Below are 24,012 nucleotides of genomic sequence, written 5' to 3'. Positions count from 1 at the left end.
TGCTGGTAATGCTTCGTATCAGGACTTGGAGGAATGTGCAATGGGAGAAGCTGACAGCTTAACATGACTTTTTCATTTTCTCATTTCTCCACATTATGGGGTACTTCTGACATTCCTGCCACTATTCACTAAATTCTCTTAGAAAGTGCATTAGTTCCTTTATAAAGCAAAAGAAAACCCAGATTCCTGAATATTTTGCTTCAGGGTTTCGTGCAAAGAAATGAGGCCTCTAGGCAGAAGAGGACAGACATGGGAAATGCTGTATCGGAAGGGAATTGGGAAGTAGAAATGGGGGGGTGATGGGAAATGTGTGACTTCAGTAAGAGGAATGGCTCCTGCTCCGATATCCCTGTGTGCTGTCCCGCCGAGGGAGATGCTCTTTTCCTTCTGCTGTCTCACCTACCCAGCTCCCCTTCTCCTGGTGCCCGTTGGCAGCTCTCCAAAATAAATCTCCTTGTGTCCCCAGCTCCTGCTGGGGCTGAGGCTTTGAAGTGAAGTGACTTGGTGTTCTTCAGCTGCCTGCATTATTATTTTTTTTCTCAGCCCGTGACTGTGTGCAGAAGCTGCTCTTACTGCCCGGCGAGCTGTACCTGCGATGCCTCCTCGCTGCACCCTGGCCAGGCTGGCAAGCCTTGCTGCATCTCCCTCGATGTCTTATTTCCAACCAGGAGGGTTTTTGCTGGGAGTTACTGCCCCCACTTAATTCATTGCAGAGATCGAGTTGATGCTTTGCCCATTTCACGCTCCAAACAACACCAGTTTGCTCGTGTTTCAGGATCCTGTTGCTGCTGGAAAGCAACTTGGATCGCCAAGGGACAGCTTTTTATTACTGAAATATTGACATCCTTTATCCCTGTCTTTGCAACTTATTTCTTGTGCACTTTGCATGACTGACTGAGCATCCCTGCGCTGCAGTCCCTCCACTGATGTCGTGGTACCTGCTGCTGCTCCTTCCCTCTGCTCTAATAGAAAACTCCATTATCAGTCCTGGGCCTTACTAGTGATAAAATCCCATCACAAAATGTCAGATCTAATACTCCTGTCTGCCCCAATCCTTTCCTCAGCCCCTGGAAAATGTCTGGTGGTTGTTGACAGGACAAAGTAGGATTTGGCAAATTGTTCCATTTGAAAAGATGAGGAGGAAAATATTTCTGATTTCTCAGTCCAGCCTGGCTTGCTTCTTTCTTTTTCTTATTTCCCCTGCCTTTTTGGGCCCAAGGAGAGTTGTGATGGAGATAGAGCAGGAAAGCTGAAAATGATTAGCTGTTTCCAAAATCAAATGTAATTGTGCTTTAAGAGGGCCCAAACTGAAATGAAGTGAGTTATCAAACCAAACGTTTGAATTGTCCCAAAGCAAGGTCATTTTGTTTTTTAATTCACAGGTCTTGAGTTACTTCTAAGAATTGTCGTAATTTGGAAAGAATAAAAAAAAAAAAACATTCTAAGAGTAAAAATAAAAAACATATCCAATGGCCTAAAGGAGAAATCTTTTTACTACTTTTCACTGGTCTGTGTAGGGCTAACTACACCGGGGAAAAGAAAAGCCCCACTTCTCCTTGAAGTGTTGGCTGCAGGATGAGGGCATGAGACCCCTTTGAGGAGGGTCAGCCGGCCTTAGAGCAGGAGCATTTGATTGCAGGGCAGTAGTGGATGTTTTCCCTTCCTTCTCACAAGGAAGATGTTTGTTACTAAATGTGCTGCTCTTAGCAATAGAAATAACTTTTTAGCTGAAAATGAAAGCGAAGAGGCTGCAATATCCTGTCCTGATCACCGGTTATGTTGCTGTCAATGGGAGTTTCACAAGAGGCTGATGAAGCCAGGATTAGAGCTTTGATCTTTTTGCTCCTGGTATTAGTGCCCTCTGGCTCTACCAAATCGGGCGGATCTAAAAGTTAGAGGGAAACCTGGGAAAAGACCTAGCAAGTAGTGTTAAAGCCATCCACAAGTTTAGCACATCTTTATTCTTAGCAGCAACCCCAGGACTAAGAAAAGGGTTTTTGCTAGACCTCCGTCTCTTCTAAGCAGCAGTTGCGTGGTTGCACGATGAGGTGGATGATGTGGAAAGTGTTTTCCTAATAACGAGGGCAATTAGCAATAGTGCAGAATTTCTCGAAAGAGGAAGGATGTCTTAAGCTAATTCTAACCTGCGTAATTTCCCCCTGAGCGCTCAGTTCCACATAAACGTTCAACCACAGGCAGTATCTCAGTCGCCTCATAGCCTAATTCTTGTGACCAGTGGTGTGCTTCATTGATCCTTGAGCATCGTCCGGCTCCATACATGCCCTAGATTATCCATTGTGACAGTCCATGCCTTGGGTTTTTCCAAAACCTGCTTGATTTGCGAGATAAAAGTGTAAAATGCTATTACTGCAACAGTAGGATTTTGTTGCAGTCTCGAAAAAAGATAACAAAAAGGACACGGGCTGAGCCAGTTTTTTTCTTGATTTTAGGACAAACTATAGAAAAAGTAAAAACACAATTAACATGAGGGTTTCTTACTCTAGCCTAGAGGTGAACAATAATTTAATATCTTATCGTAAGATCTTAGATACCTGTTTCCCTGTTCAGTGGATGCTCTATCCCACATTGCCCTCTAGCGAGGAGATTTCAGAGCGAATGATGCCTTCCAGCTTGCAGCTGCCAGTATATGAAATGGGGTATTTCAATAGCTGAGGGCATGGGTTGTTTCTGAAGTGGAGGTTTGCCTTGCGATGAGAATAGTGTGAGGAGGGACAGCATCTACCCGCTGCAGGTGCCAGTGTGTGTACCTGCTCTGGCCGCAGCTTTCATGACATCTGCTTTTTTGTTTGAGCTAACTGCCTCCACAGATATCTCCCTGCTGCTGATGGATCACTAGCCAAAGGTCCCTGCTCTCTTCTGCTTTGGAAAAAGGGGAAAATATTCCCTGGGTTCTTTTGGTGAAGGACAATCTTTTTCCACATTCTTTGTCTTACCCTTTGCTCCGTGGAACACACTTCATTTCTGTGGTTTTGCCTGTATACACATGGTCTGACAACCTTGCCTGTGGTTTGGAGGTCGTCATAGGACAAACTTCTGTCCCCCTTCAACCCAACGCTGGTACATCCAAAGGTGTTGCCTGGAGGGTTAGAACTGGTCCTTGTCCTTCTGCCTGCTTAGCCGCATGAGCCTGTATCGGTGCCAAATGACAATTTTGGTGTGTTCCCAGTTCTCCAGAGCTGTTCAACACTTCCAGAAAATCCTCAACCAGCAATAGGTTCAGAAAAAAAAAAAAAAAAAAGAAAGCAAGTATCTTCTGCTTGTGGAGAGCAGGTCATGCCTGATTCATACTGTCCTCGAAGTCTCAGGGTCTCAGGCCAGCCCTGCGGTGCCCAGAGCTTGCCCTCTCCTGGGTTGTAGGTGCCCTGAATCTGCTGTCTGTGGCCACACAGTTGTTTTGCTTGCACACACAGGTCCCATGCGGGCAGTGGCACAGCAGTTCAGCAGCCCATTGGCTCCTTGGTGCCTGTGGGAACCTGTGGCAGCCTGGGGTGCTTTGGTGCCTGCAGCAACCTTCCCTCAGAGAGGGTCATCCCCATGGATGAGAACCCTCAGGCAGCTCTGGAGGAGCAGGTTTCTCCACCAGTGCTCTCTGCAGTGCTGGGTACCAGGGTCAGGGCTGAGGATCCAGGACTGGGAGAGATGAGGTGCTCAGGTCTGCTTGGGTTTTCCTTCTCCTTACTCCTTCTAGGGTGGGAGAGTAAGAGCAGAGCAATGTCCAGAGTCCTGCTGAAATCCAAGGGCTCCTCATCCAAAACATGGGCTCCGTTTGTCACTGCCCCAGGCACTTCTCCAAGCAACACGAGGTCCAGTGTGTCCTTGTGTGCTTAACCATAATTACGTAGAAATGTGTAATTAATATTCAGTTATCAAAGATTAACCTGGTCTTTGTCGGCTTGTTCATCAGGGTAATAGCCATGGCCATTCCTCTGCTAGATGCTGTCTGTTTAAACTCCTCTATTAAAAACTCAACAGTTTTAGAACTGTTTGTTCTAAAAGCTGCGATTTCCTGCATGGAACCAGCCAAAGGGCACAGCCTGGTTGCGTGGGTGGGTGAAGGCATCACCCTACCATCTCTGCGATCCTCCCAGGGGCTGTGGGACATGATGGTGTTTGGGGAGCCAGGGTGGGCTGCGCTGTCACCCAGCCACTCCACATGGCACTCATGGGTTCAATGACAGACACTAATGCCATCTAGTGACCAAAAAAAAAATACGCTGTGGAGATTTTATAAAATGCCACTGGAAGTTTTATAGCCCCAAGTGAGGCAGGCCTTGGGGCTGGGAAGGAGGGAGATGGTGCGGGGTGTGCTGGGAAAAGAAATCCCTTTTCCCTGCTCTCCCAAGCTAATTCTTCCCTCATTTCACATCCCATGAAGTGCTTCTGCCGGTGACCAGGGATTGGCATCTCCCACGTGAGGCTTTATAGATCCCTGGGGGAGCAAGGCACGGGCTTCCTAAGCAGCTCTGTTGATTGAGGAGCACAAATTCCCTGACTTACTGCTGGATCGTGGAGCACAAACCCAATGCCTGGGGACAAGGCGACTGCGGGAGGGGAGATGGCTTGCTCTGCCTGGACATCACGGGCAGAGACCCTGGGGACTGATGCAGCTGGCAGCAGGGGCTGTGACACGGTGCCGATGCTGCAGCTTTGAGTGGAGTTGAGATGGGGCGAGGGCTGGCAGCTTCTGCCACTGTCCTGACAGCGGTGACTCGTTACTGCAGCTCGTACAACCTGACACTTTTTTCCTCCCACCACCTTTGTTTCTCCCTCTTGCTCCTGTAGGTGATAGCCGTGAAGGCATTAATGCCCTAAGTTTCTGTGCGAGTGGCTGGCTGGAAACACCTTCGCTTTGTACCTTAATTAATCCAGCCAAGTCACGGTGCCACAAACCTGGAGGAATTAGTTTGCTCTCTGCATTTTAAAAATAAAGGTGAAGTTGTTTCTGCCCATACCCCTTACTCTGCTTGGCTAAGCTGTCATTGGCAGGTGTGGTTTGCGTAGGGCTGGTGGTCTCCTGGGAATATTTTGCAGCTTTGATCATTTCTCCAACTCCTGAGAAATGCACAGAGAGAGAGAGAACTTGGGAATTAAAAGTTTCCAGTTAAGGAACTTGAGGACTGAGATAGCTGTGATGAAGTGCATTACAAATGTACCGAGATGCCAGGCAGCAGCTCTAGAGAGATTTGGAGAGAGATGTGGGATGTACCCCCCTGTTCAAGGACAGCGAGCAAAGCACCCAGATGTGAATAAACTCCTTCATGGGACATTTCTGAAGTGCAGTGACACCGAGACTGGTGCTGGCACATCCCTGGCCAAGGGTCCCAAAGAGCCACCCCCTCACCACACAGATGGATCTATCACCAACGCTTGGACCCAGAGCGAACGAACAGCCACTGCTCCGCTCTGTGCTGCTCAGACCTGCTGGTGCTTTTTTTGGAAAGCCATTGACAAGGGTCCTTGGGGAATTCTTGTTTTTCTATTCCAAATGTGAAGGTACCAAATATGTTCCTATTGTCTAACTTACAAATGTTGTGTGTTATCTTTGCCGCTTCTTTTTCGGGATTATCCTTGTGTCCCCCTGCCTTTCTGCCCTGGATAATTGGGAGTTGGCAGTGTGCCTGTAGCGTGCCTGTTTCAGGGCCAAAATGGGAGTGAGACTAAACGCTTCTAAATATTGTGTTGAAACAGAGAAGTAATTTACTTATAATAGCTCTTCGCCTGGCATTACACTGGCAATTTCATGCAGGTTTTGCAGGAGGAGTGAGCAGCTGTGAGAGGTTGGGAGAGCTGTGTCCCGTGGGGAATATTTGCCCTGTGGGTATGATGGGGAGTAGGGCTTCACACATTTGGAAGAGCTCTCCTATTTGTGTAAAGGGACTTCATCCAGCAGTCTGTGACAACTCTGCATTTTATAGATTTGCTGGCCCTAAATTCTGCAAATATCCCAGGAATTTAGCTGGAGGTGGCAAAGGTAGAGACTTCCCCCGTGGGTAGAAGGCAGGTCCGCTTTACCTTATGCTTTTGAGTAAGACATCTTTTAGAGCAGCTGGCTGACCAAAACACAGTGTATGTCCACACCGTCTTCTCAGCTCAATAGAAACCCTTCAGCATTATCACAGCTCCATCTATTCTTTTTCCTGAAGAGACATGGAAAAGCAAAAAGCATGTAGGGTGCTCTTTTGCCTGAAGCACTCCACATGGAGACATATTCCTATCTATTTGGCATCAGTAGGGCAATTGCATCTTGCAGGAGACAAGCAGAACAACTTGGAATGAATAACCTGAGCCTGGTACTAATTTTCTGTTTTCTCTCTCCTTGTAGGGATCCTGTTTACGATGCTGGTATTTGGACCAGCCTGTGGATTTATCTTGGGCTCCTTCTGTACCAAAATCTATGTGGATGCTGTCTTCATTGACACAAGTAAGGAGAACTGGGTTTGGTTTCCAATCATGTTAATGTTCTATCAACAGGGCAAAAATGTTGATGCTCACAAACTGGAAACTGCTTCTCATTTCATGTTGAATGCCTCTTGCATGTGTGGGTGTCACTTTGAGAGGGGTTTTATGACTGGGATTCAAAAGTTTTCAACTCTGTCCCAATGGATAACAGGTTGATAGTGGCTAAAATTTCTTTCCTTCTGTGGGCTTTTCTACTGCGAGATGAGTTTCAGCCCAGGTCTTGGGGGACAACTTGAAATATCACCGTCGCAGGTCACACTGGCTAGCCATGGACATAGGGGCTGTTTTTCTGTGGGGTTCTCACAAGCTCCTATGCCAGGTGAGCTGTGTTCAGAGCATAGGATGAAATCTGGAGAGCTGCCATCCCTAGGACCTGGGGGGACCATCCGAGCTCTCTGATGAAGGCACACCAGTCGGACCCATATGACCCTGTTTGGATGGACGGGTTCAGTCCCACAGCATTATTGCTTTTTCCCAAAGCAGTGCTAATTATTTCTCACCTTCATTCTGCACCTGGGTTAAAGCAAATTGTTTGCAGATTGTCTTTTTGTTTATTAAGAAAAAATGGCAAATTCTGCTTTTATTGCTACCTGCACTATGTGCTCTTTGCCATTAGAGGGCAATGTGTAACAGGCTGTTCTCTGCTGCTCCTCAAGCCCTTTGGCTATAGACTGCAGACTGATGTTTCATTCTTTTCCCTCAGTTGTTCAGGTGCATTTTCTACAGTTTTCAGCTCCATTTGATCCCACAGGCTCTCATCTTGCTGCAGTGGTGTTGTCTCCTTTGAGGGCACGTTCCAGTTCTGTGATGTTGCAAATACATCGTCATGGGATGTGTTTGGATGGAGTTGAACGTTGCAGAAACAGAGTTGGGAAAATCTGGAGAAGTGCAACTGCCCTTTCTTGGTTTTACATGCACTTGGCAGCTGTAGAAATCTAGATAATATTGAATGAGCAGAAAAGAAGTATCTTTTTTGATGGCTGTGGCTTGGTCAAACGCCACATGGTCCCTTTTCATTCCTTGGCTTTAGCAAAGATACGCCAAAGGCTCACTTGGTCCTGTAGGCAGAGGAGCTTGCTTGAACCCTGTAAATATTTGACCATTAAGTATAATTCACTCTGAAATACGAATGTGCAGAAGAAGATACTCCTTACCACAGGGTATTAAAAGTTTGAAAAGGGTTTGAAAACAATTGGACGAGTTTATAGAACACGACATGAACAAGACACCAAATCTAGCTTAGAAAGCCCCTGAGCCATAAATTGCCAGAATTAAAAGGAATAATGTCAGGAACATGATGACCTTATTCTTGTGTACTTTCTGGACATCTGCAACTGGTTACCATCAGAGGCAAGATGCTGGCCTAGCTAAAAAAAGTTAAATTAATTGTGATCTGGCCATTCTTAATATAAGACATGACTCCATATTTACATCTCAAAAGCCCCAGACAAATACGAACCCACAGAGGAGAACGGTGGAGCGTTATCGCTGAGAAGCCTGGAGGGGCAGTGGCTCAGCAGGTCATAGGGAGGGTATCGTTCTTTTCAGCTGCAGGTCCAGCTGGCTTTGGCCGTGGTCCATCACTGTCATGCGAAGGCTGGGGCACCCATGGCCTCTGTCTATTTTTGTGTGGGAAAGAGTTTCCATGTTGCAGCTGGCTCTGCCTCGCAGCTCCGGGTGGCATAAGGAGACCGAGCTCCAGAGGCTGAGCCCTGTCCTGCTCCCTGTTTCAGGAAGGAGGTGCAGGGTGCCAGGGTGTGCTGCTGCACTGCCCTCCATACAGGACCTATTTTAGGAAGGGGATATGAGGAAGACCTTGGTTCACATGGCTCTTCACTTGACTGTGTTCCCAAGAGCCTGAAAAAAAACCGCACTTCAGGCAGGAGGAAATAACAGCAGAAGAATCCAATCCCACCAAAACACTGTTTCTCAAACTTTATATATATTTGAGAGCTGCGTGTTATTTTCCCTAAGGAGAAAAGAGTTTCCTTCCGTCTCTGCTTGAGAGACAACTTGATTGCCTCACTTGAGACAGATTTTTCAGAGTGGCAGTAACCAGACAGGCATCATGAATGGAGGAGCTTTTTACTCCTGCTACATGGACCCTGGTCTCCCTCAGTACTCAGCTCTGTGCTGGGCACCCTTTGCCAGCTCTTTGAGGCAGCTGATAGTTGCTTCTCTCCTGCTTATTTTTATTCCTCCCAAAGCTCTCCAGAGCATTCTTGTTCCTTATCTCCGCTGAGTGATGGCCTATAGGATACTCTTGCGTTTTAGTTTGCTTTTCTTCATTTTTCTGGTGACTTCTCTGCCTTTCTGAGCCCATTTGATACAGTGACGGTTTCTTTTTTCCAATATTTGGGACTCTTTCACCCTCAACACAGTCACAGTTGCCCATAAAGCCCAAATGCCCATCTCTCTTTTGCTGAAAAGGGCTGTGGAGAAAATCAGGGAGAGCTTTGATCTCCTGGGAAAAAAGGGCAAACCAGGATGGAGATGCAATGTCCTTGTCTGTGCTGCTTCTCCTCCATGCACATCTTTATACTAGTAGGTACATCAGCTGTGTGGGCACATGTGGCACACTGGGACAGTGATGTCCAAAACCCTCATACCAGCACATGGGACACGGACTGGTACATGGCAGCTTCAAAGACACTGGAGAGAAGCTCTGATTACAGGATTTTGCAGAGGCCACACGTACCATCTGGATAGGCGAGGTGATGGGTTACTTGTCCTAAGGACCTCTTGGATGTGGAGTTCGTTTTGTACTGGTGGCTCACATGCTATGGGTGTGGGATGCACTGTGGGTCTTCACCTTGTGTCTGGGAGCCCCTCACTAGCCAACACAACCCCCAACAACCATCTTACAGCCTACGGGATATTAACTCTATTGCCTTCCTCTCCCCGCAGCCAAACCACTGACGTGTGTGTGTGCCCTTGCAGGTAAGCTGGACATCACCCCGGACGACCCTCGGTGGATCGGCGCGTGGTGGGGAGGCTTCCTGTTGTGTGGTGCCTTACTCTTCTTCTCGTCCCTGCCGATGTTCGGGTTCCCGCAGTCCTTGCCCCCGCGGCCAGAGCATGCCGGGGAGAGCGAGCAGGCCATGCTTCCCGAGAGGGACTACGAGAGACCCAAGCCCAGCAACGGGGTCCTGCGGCACGCGCTGGAGGGGGAGAGCAGCACAACCTGCTTCCAGCAGCTGCGAGGTGACACACTGGCTCTTGTCACACTTTCTGCACGAGTCAGCAACAGATTAACAGCTGGTTGGACTTATAATTGGTCTCTGATTTGGGCCATCTACCTCTACCCCCAAAAGAATCCCCAAAACCCCTCAGTATCCTGAAATTTCAGTCCCTAGCTTCTAATTATCTCTGGCATTGTCCTCATTTTAAAGAAAGGCTTTGTTCCACTTGAAAGGTTTGGGGTTTTTTTAAAGTACAAAGCTTCAGAAATGCACAATAGTCCTGTAGAGTTGATAAAAAAAAATGAAGGAGAACATAGTTGCCAAAGTAATCTGTGAACTTCTCTCCAGTCTACTGTCCTCCTCCCCTCTGCCTCCCGAAACAGAGAGCGAGCCAGCAAGGGCAGTTAAAAGAAAATGGGAGCTCCTGGCATCTGAGCTGCAGCTTCATGCTGCAGATGCATCCCAGATACAAAGCAGCGATGCTGGGCGACGCTGCAGCTCTTAAACTGGGATGGGGAAGAGGTAGATACCAGCCCAGAATAGCAGCAAAGGGGCAGGGCAGAATGTGGCTTGTAGCAAATTTGACTAGAAAACCCCACGTCGTGTGCTGCGGTGATGGAAATGGACCTGGCTCTGATTAAGGTCAGTTAAGGATCTGGCATTGGAGAGTGGGGGCAGATGTCCTTTCCATAGGCTGCGCTAGAAAATCCTTTACCTGAGATGGTGCTTCTGGAGCACTGGTGGGTGCTTCCCACTCTCTGTCACTGTGGCAGCACAGGTTTTATTACTGCATAATGCATTTTGATAAACGAGGACAAAATCAGTTACTCCCTGTTCAGTCACCTTAATTGGGAATTGAATGAGGTGCGGGTGGGAAGGAAAAAGAGACTTGGAGGAAAAAAGTGTTTTCTTAAATATAAAAATGCCTTGAGTAGTTGATGTGGTTGTTCATTAAGAGAAGGTCAAAGATGTGAAATTTTGACTTGATGAGGAAATTCAAAAGAGAGGTAAAGGGATAAATTGTTTGAAAACTTGTCAGTAAAATTAATTTCTTCATCCCTTGTTGCAAAGATTTTCTCAGGTTTGAGGAATGGGCTTTTCCCATGGTATGTCCACCTGTATAATTCTGTGGCTTTCGTCATGGACTCATCAGAGCACCTGCTTCTGGCCCCTGAGTTTTTGGAATAGACACTGGAAATTTTTGCAGGTTTTCATATAGAAAAATGAAAGAACATGACATGTGCCTGCTGCATGGGGAGGCAGCAGTTCTGCCCGAGGGCGGTGCTGAGCAAGCTGAGTTTCTTGCACTCAAGGAGGTCATAGGGGGATTTCTAGAACATCTGTTGCTCATAGAAGTAGAGAAATTAAACTGCCACATCCATATGCTTCAAATTATTGATTACATCAGAAAGCACCACAGTCTTCCACGTTAGACTTCTCATTGCAGGTAGCGCCATTTCAGATCAGTCAGTATTCCAGAGGTCTCTTTCTAGATGGACTTTGAAATACAATTTACATCACATCAAATAAGACAGGGAATGACCTTTTTAGTTATGCCTTTGAGGCTGTCACAGACGACACGGTGTTGGTAGCTAACACCTCCTTTGAAGTCCTTCGCCGTTATTGTCACAGTCGGAACGTGGTCAAGAGTCGTGTTTGCTCAGGTGCCCGCCTGGAGGAGATTTTTGGACACGTACCACGAGGGAAGGCAAACGTGCTTCACAAGTAGTGTTTAAGGTGGTGGGTTGATCTTGCTGCACATATACATTATTTTTCCAGCAGCTGAAAAATATATATGCATTCCTACATGGCAGGACCTTGTATCCTTAATCTGTTTGTTGATTGTGTGAAGTTTCTGGCTGAACTGAGTCACCTTTTTGGCTGTTGAAGGGTTGTTTTTTGTTTTTTGTTTTTTTTTTTTATTGTTTTCAAGCCTTGCAGTGACTGTTGCAAGTGAGCAGACGTGGCAGGGGAGGAAGCGGGGTGGTGTCAGTTGGAGACACACTCCCAGCTGGGTCACGGCTGTCAGTGGTGACATGGCACGGCTGTCACAGGGGAGGATGCTCTAGACACTACAAGATCTGCTGAAAGACAGTGAGATGTGGGGCTGGGTGAGATTCCTTGGCTTTCCCTAGCACGCAGAAAAGCTAGGACTAATATAAAAGCAACCTGCTCAAAGTGTCGAAAGGTCTTCTACATCTCTGTCAAGGTCTAAAGAGGAGGGAGGGCCCAGCTTTTGGGAAGCCACGGCATGGCTTCCCAAAATGGAGCCATATTTTCATGCCAGTAAAAGAAGCATCCTTAGGAGGCACTTTGAACTTGAAATGAAAACTGTGCCTTTGAAGGGCATGCGGTGGAGAGGCAATCAAAGGCAGCAGAGGCGGCGGGTGGCTGCCACTGCAGCTCTGCTCAGGGGCACGGTGGCTCCGGCCAGAAAGCTTTGGGACATTCCTGGGAGGTGCCTACCGTTGCTAAACTGGCATATGAGTGCTGCACCGCTTTACCTGATTAGTATTTCAGCTACGCAATGCAAATCCATTTGGGAGCGCAGGGAAGTGAAAGATTAATAGCAGGGAGAGGATGGATAAATGCTGCCATTGCTCTTTGCTCTCGGCTGGCAGCCTGGCAGGGTTGTTCCAGCCCCACGCTCTCCATATGGTCTGTGAAAGCCCCCCCCTCCAGGTGTGGGCTGTGGCAGTCCTCGCTGTCCCGGGGATGCAGCTTTGCTTTCCTACCTCTGGTCTGCCTTGGGCACCTCTCTGCTGTTGGGGACCAGGGACAATGCTCGGCTGTGTTGGGGCACTGTGCCCTCTGCTCCTGTCTGTCCGGCATCTGCCCTCCCGCTCGGTGTTAACACGCTGCCTCTAACCCACCAGCTGCTCCAGGACGTGCTTGGAAGTATTTTGTTAAAATAATTCTTTTTTTCGTACAGACACGTCACTTCTACTGAATTGAGTGGTCAGTTCTGATGAAATTTGGTTTCAAAATGCTTCCTCGGCTTTATCTTTAACGTCCCTGAAACATTCTGCTCTAAATGCATTTTGTTTTGCAATGATTTAAACCAGAAATTCATTACATTCTGCCTGTCTAGCGAGAGAGATTAAAAACCTAAAAGGATTGAAATTGATATGGAATCCTTCAGGTTTGGAGAGAGAAGCTCATTCACAAAGAATTAAAAGAAAACTCACTGTGGAATTAAATGAATTTCAAAACTGCAAATTCCCTAGGTTTGGAAACATTTTGGTTTCTGTCCAGCTTAATTTCCAAGAGCGTAGGAGAGCTGGGATGTACAGCTGACAGCTGTCTTGTCTTCTGTTCAGTTCCTTGCTGCTCTGTGTACCAATCTGCTGAATACCTAGAGAGGGAGCTGCTCTGAATCCTGGATTTCTCTCCCCGAAAGTGCTCTCTGGGAGCGGACACGTAGTGCTGGGCCAGAAGCTCCCAGCTGTGCAGGGGAGTCCTGGGCCATGGAGACCCTGTAGTGGGACTCCTTGGTGGGAGTTCATAGGATTGAGTGGGATTAATGGCTCACACGAGTAGTTTCAAACTCATGACTCTAAGGAGTGATAGTCATAGCCTTTTGGAGAGGGCTCCATCTGTACCTCCATTCACAGCCAGAGCAGTGAGTCTTTAGCCCGGATGTAGATGGGTACCAAGACCTTAATGCCTTTTTGGATTTGGGGTTTGGCTCCCTACCAACATCTAAAAGGCTTGCCGAGAAATCCTAATCATAGGTAAGGGGATGGCAGGTGGTCATAAAAGCCCCACATCAGGTCCTGTCAGTCTCCGAGTTTCCTTTGGCTTGGATTTCTTGAGGCTGCGCACTTTGTTGGCAGGTTCTTCTTGGCTGTTCCGAAGCCAGCGTCCTTGTTACCAGAAGCTTTGATTAATTCAGAAAGGCCTTCAGCCTTCAGGCTTTGGGGAAGGAGCTGAGCAGCAGCTGAGGTCAGGCAGAGCGTGTCTGTCTCTGAAAAGATAGTGTGCCTTGCCATCACCTCCATGACAGGGTGAGGGAGGTTTATGTCCCCCTCTGAAGCTGAGAAAAGGTGGTTGCTGGAGGCAAGATGATACACTAGAAGGACCTGTTTTCTGTGAATGAGAATATTACTGTTGCTTCAAGCTTGTATCTGTCAAGAAGCCTTTTCACACAGGTGTCATCCTTTTCCTTCATATCCGCTGTGATGCTAATTTTGCCAAAGCTACATGGACTTTGGCACATTAAACTCACCTGAGATATCTTCAGCACCTCTTGCCTTACTCCATCTTCTCTTTTGTAGGAGCTGCCTCTTTCTGGGAAGTGTTTTCTTTTTGCTGCCTGTACTGTTCATCGCCTATTCCTCAGGCCTTTTGTTTTCTATTCAGATCTGAGGCTTGCTGCCTCTGTTGCTATTAGAAAGTAGTATTTTGGCTCGACGCTACATTTCACCTTTTCCCTCACCACACTGTCCTAGGTGGACTGGGCTGTAAACCTCCCTCTAATTTATTACTTTGCTTTCTGTATTCCTCATCTTTACTGCAAATTGAAAACATGTCTCTGTAGGGTGCTCCAACTGGAAAAAGGGGCCTTGGTGATTGTAATGTTCCAAACAATTCATTTCAAGCACCAACGTGATGATTATAGTTTGTCGTTTCTAGAGAGTAGTTAAACCTCATGTAATGAGGTTGCCAATTATCCCCGGTACTCCCCGATGTTTAGTGACAAATCAAAGCTATTTGGTGTACCTAAGTGTGTTTGCTTGTCAAGCCCGTGGCCTGTCACCCACAGCTGGCCTCCCAGCAGGAGATAGGGAGGGTGTTTGATGCCTTGGCACGGGTGTTGTTTGGGGTGTTAAAGGGTGGTAAGTTGGGGGATTGGCAAGGAGAGAGCTTTGGGACATCCTGCTGGGCCCCTTCCAACCTATGGATGATCCTGTGGCCAATGGTGCATGTGAATGGTCTGAAGAGTTGGGTTTTAAGTACTTCAGCAGTGAAAAGAGGCTGAGGTTTCTTGTTCTCAGTGTGTCTTGCCCTGGCAATGAGAATCACTTTTCTGCCATTGTTTCTGTAGCATATTGGGTGCATTGGGACAAGGATGTTAAATGAGCTGGTCCTTCTGAGTGTGAGAGGGTCAGTCTTTCTGTGCCATGCCTGGTATAGCTTGTGGGTTCTCCAAGTAGATTTTTGAGACGCATCCAGAAGACCTTTCCTTTTTCCCATTTGGCAAATGGGCTTCAACCTCAGATTTATGGCTCCAAAGTGCTACTACAAAGTGTTCAACTAACCTTTGGGCCAAGAAGGTGCAGGGTAACGCTTATCATGACTTTTGCTGGGATTGGCTCTGGTGAAGAAGCACTGTGCTTAACTCTTGTGTTCCCCAGGGTTTTACTGTCCCCCATCAGACATTTTCTGTTCCCTCTTCATACCCAGCACCATATGCCAGGCAGCTGAAAGCACATCACTCTAGTCTATTGAGAGATTTTTAAACTTCACTGCTGACTTTTAATCTTTTTCCCAGAGGTATTTCACCCCAAGAAGTGAGACAGATAAGGCAGCAGCAGGTGTCAAATGATTCATCTTAATGGGTACCAGTAGCAAGATGAAAGGATATTCATTTCTATGGGGAGCCTCCCGTCATTTCCCTTAGAAAATGCAAGGGAACGAGCCGAGAAGATGGTGGAGGCTCCCAGGCATTGCCTATGTTGCCCCTGCGTTCTTTGCTCTGGGTTTTATGTTATACCCTCCAGCTGGTACAGAAGGAGGGAGTCTGTCTGTTGCAGCAGACAGTGGTCAAACATGCACTGGAGGACAGGATCTGTCCCAGGAAACTCACACCCGGATGCACAGGGAGGAGAAGCAATGTTGAAGTGATGGGACTTGTAGCCCAACACTGCCAGGAAAAGCAGTCATGAGGGCCTCCTCACTTGTGCAATTACTCTTCAAAATTTTTGCTGTCCATCCCCAAGTACAAAGGATGGCTTCTGACCTCGGTAATGCAGGATGGTTGGATACCAGCCTTGCCAGCTTCACAAATAAATGTCCATGATCTTTAACTCCTTCCTGCAGAAGACAGGCTGTCATTATTATTATTTGGTTGATAAAGTTAGAGGTAGACCTTTGTGTCTTTGCATTTGAATTGGCACAAAGCTACATCTCGAGGAATCCATTAATCTCGAACAAACTGAACTCCAGAGGCACAACAGGCATTAATATCTTAAATATGGCTTTTCAAGCTTAGCGCTGCCAAGTCCACCTTTGCATTTTCTCTCCTTTTCCTGGCAAGAAGGGGAAATTCTGTAGGTGGCCACCAAAGAACTGAAGGAGGCAGCAGGTGGCTTCTGAGATCTATACACATCTGAATCCCCTCACCCCCGTTCCTCCCTCGCAGTATTTTTTTTCTCTTCTTTTTTTTTCCCCCTGTTCTACTAAAAAATACTATGCCTCCTGCACCTTCATTATCCACCAAATCCTCGGGAAGCAAAAATTTTATACAGCATGAAAAAACATTTGTGATATAAAGAGACCAGAAACTGTGGAGTGGCCCCTTCCAAAAAGCTTAGATCAAACCTAATTATAACACACACCCCCCCAAAAGAAAGAACTAAAGGGACCCAAGCAGAACCTTGACAAAGAGCTGTGCGTTCACTTGCTGAGGCTACTGCAATTAGATTTTGAACCAAAAAAGCCCTAAGGGAAAACAGAAGCCAACACCAGAGAAATCTGTCATCTGCCAGGCCCTGGTACACCATAGGGGATGTGGGGGATGGATTTTCAAAATGCAAATAGGGGTCCATTGAGGCTTCACTACACTTCAGCGAGGTAATTTTCAAACTTAATGATTTTCACATTTAATTCAGGGAGAAATTAGTCATCAGGTATTGAGACAAAGCAAGGCTCTCTTCTGTACTGGGATGCTCTCCTCTTCAAGCTGTGTTATCTCGGCAATAATTAAAATGTTCGCTGAAGTAGAAAATGTGCTACCTGATTCATTAGCCAGATTTCCCTTTCTAAGGTAACTCTTGTTTGCTTATCGGAAATAGAGACGGGCTTGAAGAAGAAGCCTCTGGCCACTAATGATTCAGGAGGGAGGAGCTATGGGATCATGAAACCAAAGCGAGTGTGTGCTCAGTGTGTCCTCTTCCACCCTTGCAGCCACCAAAGGAGGGTCTGCATGGAAGGCGTTGCTTGGCTGGTGAAGCTCTGGATTACGGGAATACATAGGCTAACATGTCTGTCCCAGGCATGATGTCCCTTGTGTCCATGGGTGACTGTGGCCTCAGGCTAAGCAGGAGAATTTCAGCTAGCACCCAGATTGTGCTGCAAGAAGGTGTGCCTCACGAGTGAGACGGTGTTATAATAAGAAAATGAAGCAAATCTGGATGGCAGGAGAAGGAAAGGCCAAGTGGGAGCTGGGTTAGCTTGTGTCTGAAAGCTTGCAAGAATTTGTGCGGTGCTGAGTACAGTACTCATGACACCCATCAGCTGGATCAGTGTTGATGGGGAGCAGGTAGGAAAAGGAGAAGGAAAAGAAGAATATTAGGCTTTGATTGACATTCCTATGGGGGAAACAAAAGCAATACTGGAAAATTCTCATCCTTCAAAATTTCAAAATCATCTGTAAGATATAAACATAACAACAGGTGACTTCTTTTTGCACCCTCCTGGTATCTGAATCTTTAGATGATGCTGTTCTGGTATTTCACTTTGTTCTGGTGTTGCCACATTTCAACCAGCCTCTCTGTGCAGAGCAGAAAATTACTCCTGGTTCGAAATGAGTTTGTCCTGCAGGAGGGCAGCAAGGCACCTCCAGCACCTCGAGTAGACCCTACACAAAAACATCTCTCCCTTTTTCCTCTCTTCTAGTGATCCCCAAAGTAACTAAGCACTTGCTCTCCAATCCCGTCTTCACCTGTATCATCCTGGCGGCCTGCATGGAGATCGCAGTGGTGGCTGGCTTCGCTGCCTTCCTGGGAAAGTACCTGGAGCAGCAGTTCAACCTCACCACCTCATCTGCCAACCAGCTCCTGGGTGAGTAACCGCAGGGGCCACCAAATCTCCAGTGTCCAAAGGCATTTAAAAGTGTTCAGCATGGCTGGTAACTGCAACAAGTCACACTGGTTAGGCTGCCCAAAAAGTGACTTGCCCAACATATGGAAATGTGTCTGTGAGTGGGAGGGCTGGGCTCCAGCTGTGTCTTGGCTGCAGAGCCCAGAGCAGACCTCCATCATCCTTCCTCCTTGACTGTGCTCTCCACTGCAGCCCGCTGCAATCACTTCCCAAGCCCGTTGTGTGACAAGCGGTGTGACACAGCCAGGGTATGAAAGTCTGCGATGGCCCTGAAGTACAGCAGAAATCCCACCCAGACTGGGCCATTTGGTTGCCCAAGATTGCAGTTGCTCACCGAGCGACAGGGCTGACCATCGAACTGCTTGTCTCATGGTTCAGGTATCCCAGAGTTCTCCAGCCCATCACCATTTGGGTTAGGAAACCCAATTTCTCCTGCTAGTCCCTCCTTTCCCCTTGGACTGAAGAGATGATGGGTTTGCAATCAGCAGTTCAAATACCCGAGCTAGTGCAGCTTGTGGGTGACAAAGCCCTGGAACAGGCTGCCCAGGGAGGTTGTGGAGTCCCCTTCTTTGGAGATTTTCAAGACCCGCCTGGATGCAGTCCTGAGTAACATGCTCTGACATGCTCTGGGCAATCCTGCTTCAGCAGGGGAGTTGGACTAGATGATCTCTGTGGTCCCTTCCAACTCTAAAAATTCAGTGAAATTCAGTGAAATGCCCCTTCTCTCCAACTGTCCTATGCTGCTGCGGTTTCCCATATATATGTTTCTCAACGTTCATCCATTCCTTCCCTGTCAGGACACTGATGCAGAGGCAGGATCTTCATTTATTTTCTCCTGCTGCCCATTCCCAAGCAGGCCCAGCGATTTGTTTGACAGCCGTTCTCTCGGCAGCACCCAATTAAAATACCTGCAAGTTGATCTTGTATGATCTGCAGCCACAGCTCGCCAGATGGGCAGCTGGCAGTGATCTGTCATAAACTGGGACGTCATGAAATGGGTGGATCTTAATATCAAAATAAGGAGCTTGCAAGCTGCTCTCCTGACAGTTATTTATTTTCCCATTGAAAATCTTCTGGTATCTTCTGGGTTTGGCCTGGCTTTCCAAAAGAAACAATCCCCTGTAGTCAGTCTTGCCTCCCCCACAGGAACTCACTGGTGAATTTTAATAGGTTTTGACAGAAGGAAGGTCTCAAAGATCATAGAATTGTCTAGGTTGGAAGGGACCTTTAAGATGTTAGGCTCTTCCATCTTTCCTGAAAATGAAGGGCTTGGCAAAGGAAAGCAACTTCACTGTTGACCCACTGGGAGAAGGAAGACCACTGGGTTGTTTGGTGGGAGATGCTGGCCAGTCAGCATGTGAGTACAGCTGGATGGTCAGCAAAGACGGGATCATTCGTGAGCCAGAGCACGTCCTGCTTCTGACCTAGCAGTGGGAAAGGACACTTTGATATACCCGTGGTCCTCACGACAACTTGTTTAATTTAAACAAAGTTGCTATCAGATTTCCCACATGGCATTTATGGGAGTCCAGAAATGCCAGGATGTGGATGTACTTCTAAGCTTAGCCCAGATCTGGAATATAACTAGCAGCCAAGGGACAGAAGTGAACCCAGAGAAGCTTAGTGTGACAATGCCTTCTGTGCCTGGAAAGTGAGTCACTTCTGGCAGTGATTTTGCATCTCGGGTTTGGAAGATTCTTTAAGGGAGACTGCGTGTTTTCAAATGTGACTATTGCCTAATCTCTGAAGATCAGACTGCTGTGAAGTATACCAAGCAGGGCTCATCCAAAGCCTCTGGACACCTCAGAAAATTCATGACTTTATTTGTCTGCCAACTGTTGCAGGAAGCATTAGTGGTACCACTCCTTGAGTGGGCCAGTCTCAGCAATTTTGGCATCTCCCTCCAATATGGACAAGAACTGAAAGAAGATCCTGGTTGCTCTGTGCAAGGCAGCATATCAGTTTGCATCCATTCCTCACTTTTTGGGCAACCTCAGTTTGGTGCTACTCCAACGGTTGGACATTAGAAGGTTTCCCCATGCTAGTGCACAGATCCCGCCGCTGGAAAGTAAAAAGCTGTCATAGTGTGGTTCACTGAGCCTTGCTCACACTTCTTGCTAACTGAGTTTTCTTCTTGCAGGGATGACAGCAATCCCATGCGCCTGTCTGGGCATATTCCTGGGTGGCCTCTTGGTGAAGAAGCTCAGCCTGTCTGCTCTGGGAGCCATCAGGATGGCCATGCTGGTGAACCTGGTGTCCACAGCTTGCTACGTGTCTTTCCTGTTCCTGGGATGCGACACAGGACCTGTGGCAGGGGTTACTGTTCCCTATGGAAACAAGTGAGTCCCCAGAGAGTTTCAGGGTCTCACGCAGCCTTACCAACATAAATGCCATGTTAGTGTCCTCAACAGGCAGTCTTGAGGCAGCGCTGGCCCTTAGGCAACCATATAGAGCAAGCATATAGAAGGCGATGTCATATAGGGCTCTTAGTCTGGGATGTGTTCGTGCCACTCATCACTGTGAGAGCTGAGTACCTGCAGCTGACAATGGAGTTTTACTAAAGTCGGTCAAACTGAATTGAAAGGTGCCAGACCTGATTCTGCAGCCATGGCCGCTTGCATAGCATTGGGTCCTCTGCGCCATCTGGTTTCTCCTGGCAGCGAGGGACATGCACTGCTTTGTACATTTATTTAAGTGCCTGAGGGGAATTTGTAGGACCAGGTTTTAAGTGCCTGGAAATTCAAGATACGGTGAGGGGAGAGTATGCATGGCCCTGGGCCCGTTTTGATGGGAGAAACGAGGCGTGCGATGCCCTGTAGCGTTCACGGGACTTGGAGAGAGTTGCTCTGTATTCTCTTTTCTGGTGCTCCTCAGTATTCAGTGGTGACTCTTTGAAGGTGACGGCTCTCAGCTCCTCACTGTTACTCTGCTAGGAAAACACAGCTGAATCTCCCCTGGCACGTCTTTGAATTTCTTCAGGGAAACAAGGCAGCCCAAGCCTCACATTAGATTCCCCGTTGCAGAAGGATAGCGGCCCATGACATTTCTGTCCCCAAGGAGAGGCTGGAGCCTGGATTTCTTCAAGCTGGGACCCAGATAGCCTGCCCACTACTTCTTGTGATTTGTTTGCCTTAACTAACACCCTCCAAAGCCGTCTTTGTGTGGCACTGATTGGAAAACCTGGCTGCTCTCGTTACACTGATGGCTGATATCATTTCTCTTTCTCTTGCAGCTCAACTCCAACCTCATCTCTGGACCCATATTCCCCCTGCAATAACAACTGTGAATGCCAAACTGATTCCTTTACTCCAGTCTGTGGGGCAGACGGGGTCACGTACTTATCTGCCTGCTTTGCTGGCTGCAGCAGCACGGTGAGTGGGCTTTCCCCGGGACCTCTTGCCTGTAGCAACGATTCTGTGAGCACAAGTGAGGGAGGTTAGTGTGTAGCTGGTAGAGCAGCTCGTTTACAGCCAGCAGTGGTTACACCCCCAAAAGCTAACCTCGTGCCTTAGATAGGGCTGAGCCGCTGTGGTTTTTTAATCTGCAGCATAAATGCCTGCTGATTCCGGCAGCAGTCTGACAGGGTTACCCACAGAGCGGAATGGGGTTTCCCATCCTTGTCTTTCTCCTCAGCAAGGAAGCAAGGAACATGAGAGGAGATCGGCATGGTTGTCGACTGGCAGAACCCAGAGAACCCAGATCCTCCGTGAGAGGTCACTAGCCCAGGCTGTGGGACCAGCTTCTCTCTTCTCCTGCAGGTCCTCATCTCCCCACTTCTCCACTTGCCCATGTTTTCCCTGCCCAATCCTTTTGCTCTTTTTCCAATTTCGCTTTTCCTGAGTCTGGTTCCTGATTTTATTCACCCTTGTTAAAGCTTTCCTTCCACTCCTCTTGCTTCTCTCTCTTTCCCTGCTTTGCTCTGAGGCAGCAGCAGGCGCAGTTGTAAAGGGAGCAGAGACTCCATCCAAAAACATTCTGCATTTTTCTGTTCTCCGTATCTAAGAGTTTTATTTCCTTTAGAAAACTCTTTAAGACCAAACCATCTCTGTGTAAAGAGATGTGGGGAATTTTTAACAGTATCTTAAAAGCCTGCTTTTCCATTTTTTGCTCCTGAAATGCTAATGTCTTCTATGCCTGCCACTCCTGTGGGTGGGAACTGGTGGGGTTCCTGTGGTCCTATCTCCCTACCCAGGGCCATGCCAGGCATGGTGACTGCTGCCACACTGCCTTTGTGGAGCCCATGGGACATCAGCCTGGTCTCAGTGACTGTTCATCCATCCATTTTGAGGAGACATCAGACCTCCCTTTCTCTCCTAAAGAGACAAACCATCTTGAGTGCCAGTGAGCAGAGGTGCAAGCTCACTGCTCGCAAGTGCAGCCTCACAGCCCAGATGACCTGGGAGCTTGTCCTCCTTAAACCTCTTCTCTCTTCAGTTCCCACTCCAGCCTCAGAAATGTAGCCATCCCTTTTAAATACCACAGTTTCAAGGTGTTTTCAGCAACCCCACAAGGGACTCCAAGAGTGTGTGTGACACGCAAAGGTGTTACCTCCTGCCCTCTTCCTCCTCCTCCTCGTCCCAACAAGAGACAGCACCTGGGGCAGCACATGATGATTTTATAACAAGAAGCCAGCTTGTTCAGGGCACGCAGAACAGTGTCTCGCCAGTCCACCGAGCCCTTAGCAAGAACACAGCCAGTGTGGTCTGTGGCTGGATTGTGGGGGCAACCTCCTCCCTGTGTGGTTCAGGGCAAAGCTCTGCCTCCTCTGGAAGGAACACAGTAATGAAAATTCAGCTCTTCCCTTCAGTCTGCAGCTGCCTGACCTCATGCTCTGCAAGAGCAAACTGCTGAGGAAAAACCTCACTCTCCTTTGCCCTCTCTCTTACTGTAACATTCTTTCTTAGAGTTTCTTTTCATCATCATCTTGGGGTTCTTTTCCTTGTTTTGTTTTGTGGGTTTTTTGCAGTAACGTTTTGAACACAAATTAGTGAAGCAATAGCATCCTCTGGAAAGGGCATTATCAAGAATTATGGGTCAGTTTGGCCATGCAATGGCCCTGAGGCAAAGCCAAATTGCCAAACCAGGTTTAAACCCATAATCCAGGTAATGACCTGTCTAGAGGGTCTTGTGAATGTTATATGCTTGTGATGAGCCAAGGGTTGCTTTTTACTGGGACATAAAATTCTCTGAATGCTTTATTTAACTTTACTGCATTGGATGTTTCTGACTGCCTCTCTCCACTTTTCCTCTGTGAACAATTTCTAAAAGTAATGTGTAGCTCAATCAGTTTTTCCGTTTTCATTTTTTCTCTCTTACTGAGCTGGTTGCAGAGCTGCACCTCTCCAAAAAGCTGTCAGAGTATCAGTGCTGAAAGGCAGAGCTCTGGCACCCTCAGGAATTTCTCTTTCAAGCCATTCCTGGGAGTGACCCTTGCGTACGAAGCCTTTGACCGTGAATCTTGTTTGTTTGATGCCAGTGCTTCTCTCACCCTTTTGGCTGGAGACACACGAATTCCAGGCTGGCATTTCCATGCTGGCATCTCACAGCTTTGCACTGAGGTACCAGCCTGTCCCTTCCCTGTCAGAGCCAGGGTTTAAAAAAATGAGTAATTAAAAACATGGGTAATTTGCATAGATAATTACCCCAAACTCAGGATGCTGTTAAAGGTGCAAACTCTGTGCAGCTTCACAGTCTGGGTGTGCAAGCTGCTGGGCAGTGGAAGGCTGTGATAACGTGTGGTTGCATGTGGTGGGTTTGGAGACAAGGGAATCTATAGCAATTTAGCATGGATAGCAAAATTTGCCTCTCCACAGGACAAAGGTAAAACTCCATCTTTGATGTTTCCTTGTTTGATGTCTGTGAGTTGTATAGTGTGTCAGTAATAAAAGATCAAAGATCTCCCAGGTAAGGGTGAGGTGCAGCTCTAAGCAAGCAGATGGAGTTGGTACAAACTACTCACACTGTTTTGGGCTAGCACCTTGATGCAAAATGGTCAAAAAAGTGGATTGAGGGACAAATTTTCAGGCAATGGAGGTGGGGACCTGCCTTGTGATTTGTAAAAATTCATGGGAGGACATCAATGGGAGGAGAAGCTGTCCATCCCTTACCAGAAACAGGTACCCTCTCTCCATTGGTGAGAGCCCATGGGAAATAAGCAGCCAGTTCTGTGTGTTTGCTCTGATGGGAATTTTGTCCCAGGATATTTCAGTGCAGGTATGTACTTTCCTGGACTTAGATGGGTTTTAATCCCATCCATTTAGATTAAGGCTGTGTCCAGGCTGTGTCCAGGCTGGTTGCTAGCAATGCA

General features: G+C 47.5%; 1 protein-coding gene across 1 annotated transcript in view; it reads left to right on the top strand.

The window, feature by feature from the left end:
• Positions 1-24,012, top strand: part of SLCO3A1 (solute carrier organic anion transporter family member 3A1) — a 143,085-nt gene that overhangs the window by 107,448 nt on the left and 11,625 nt on the right. Inside the window, exons 3-7 of the mRNA XM_074156266.1 lie at positions 6,344-6,442; positions 9,421-9,684; positions 17,502-17,666; positions 19,846-20,044; positions 20,938-21,076. Coding sequence (XP_074012367.1) covers positions 6,344-6,442; positions 9,421-9,684; positions 17,502-17,666; positions 19,846-20,044; positions 20,938-21,076 — 866 coding nt within the window. The remainder of the gene's footprint in view (positions 1-6,343; positions 6,443-9,420; positions 9,685-17,501; positions 17,667-19,845; positions 20,045-20,937; positions 21,077-24,012) is intronic.

This window comes from Numenius arquata, chromosome 11, assembly GCF_964106895.1.
Source record: "Numenius arquata chromosome 11, bNumArq3.hap1.1, whole genome shotgun sequence".
NCBI lineage: Eukaryota > Metazoa > Chordata > Aves > Charadriiformes > Scolopacidae > Numenius > Numenius arquata.
The sequence above is the reverse complement of the archived record's forward strand: the minus strand, read 5'-3'. Positions and strand labels throughout refer to the sequence as shown.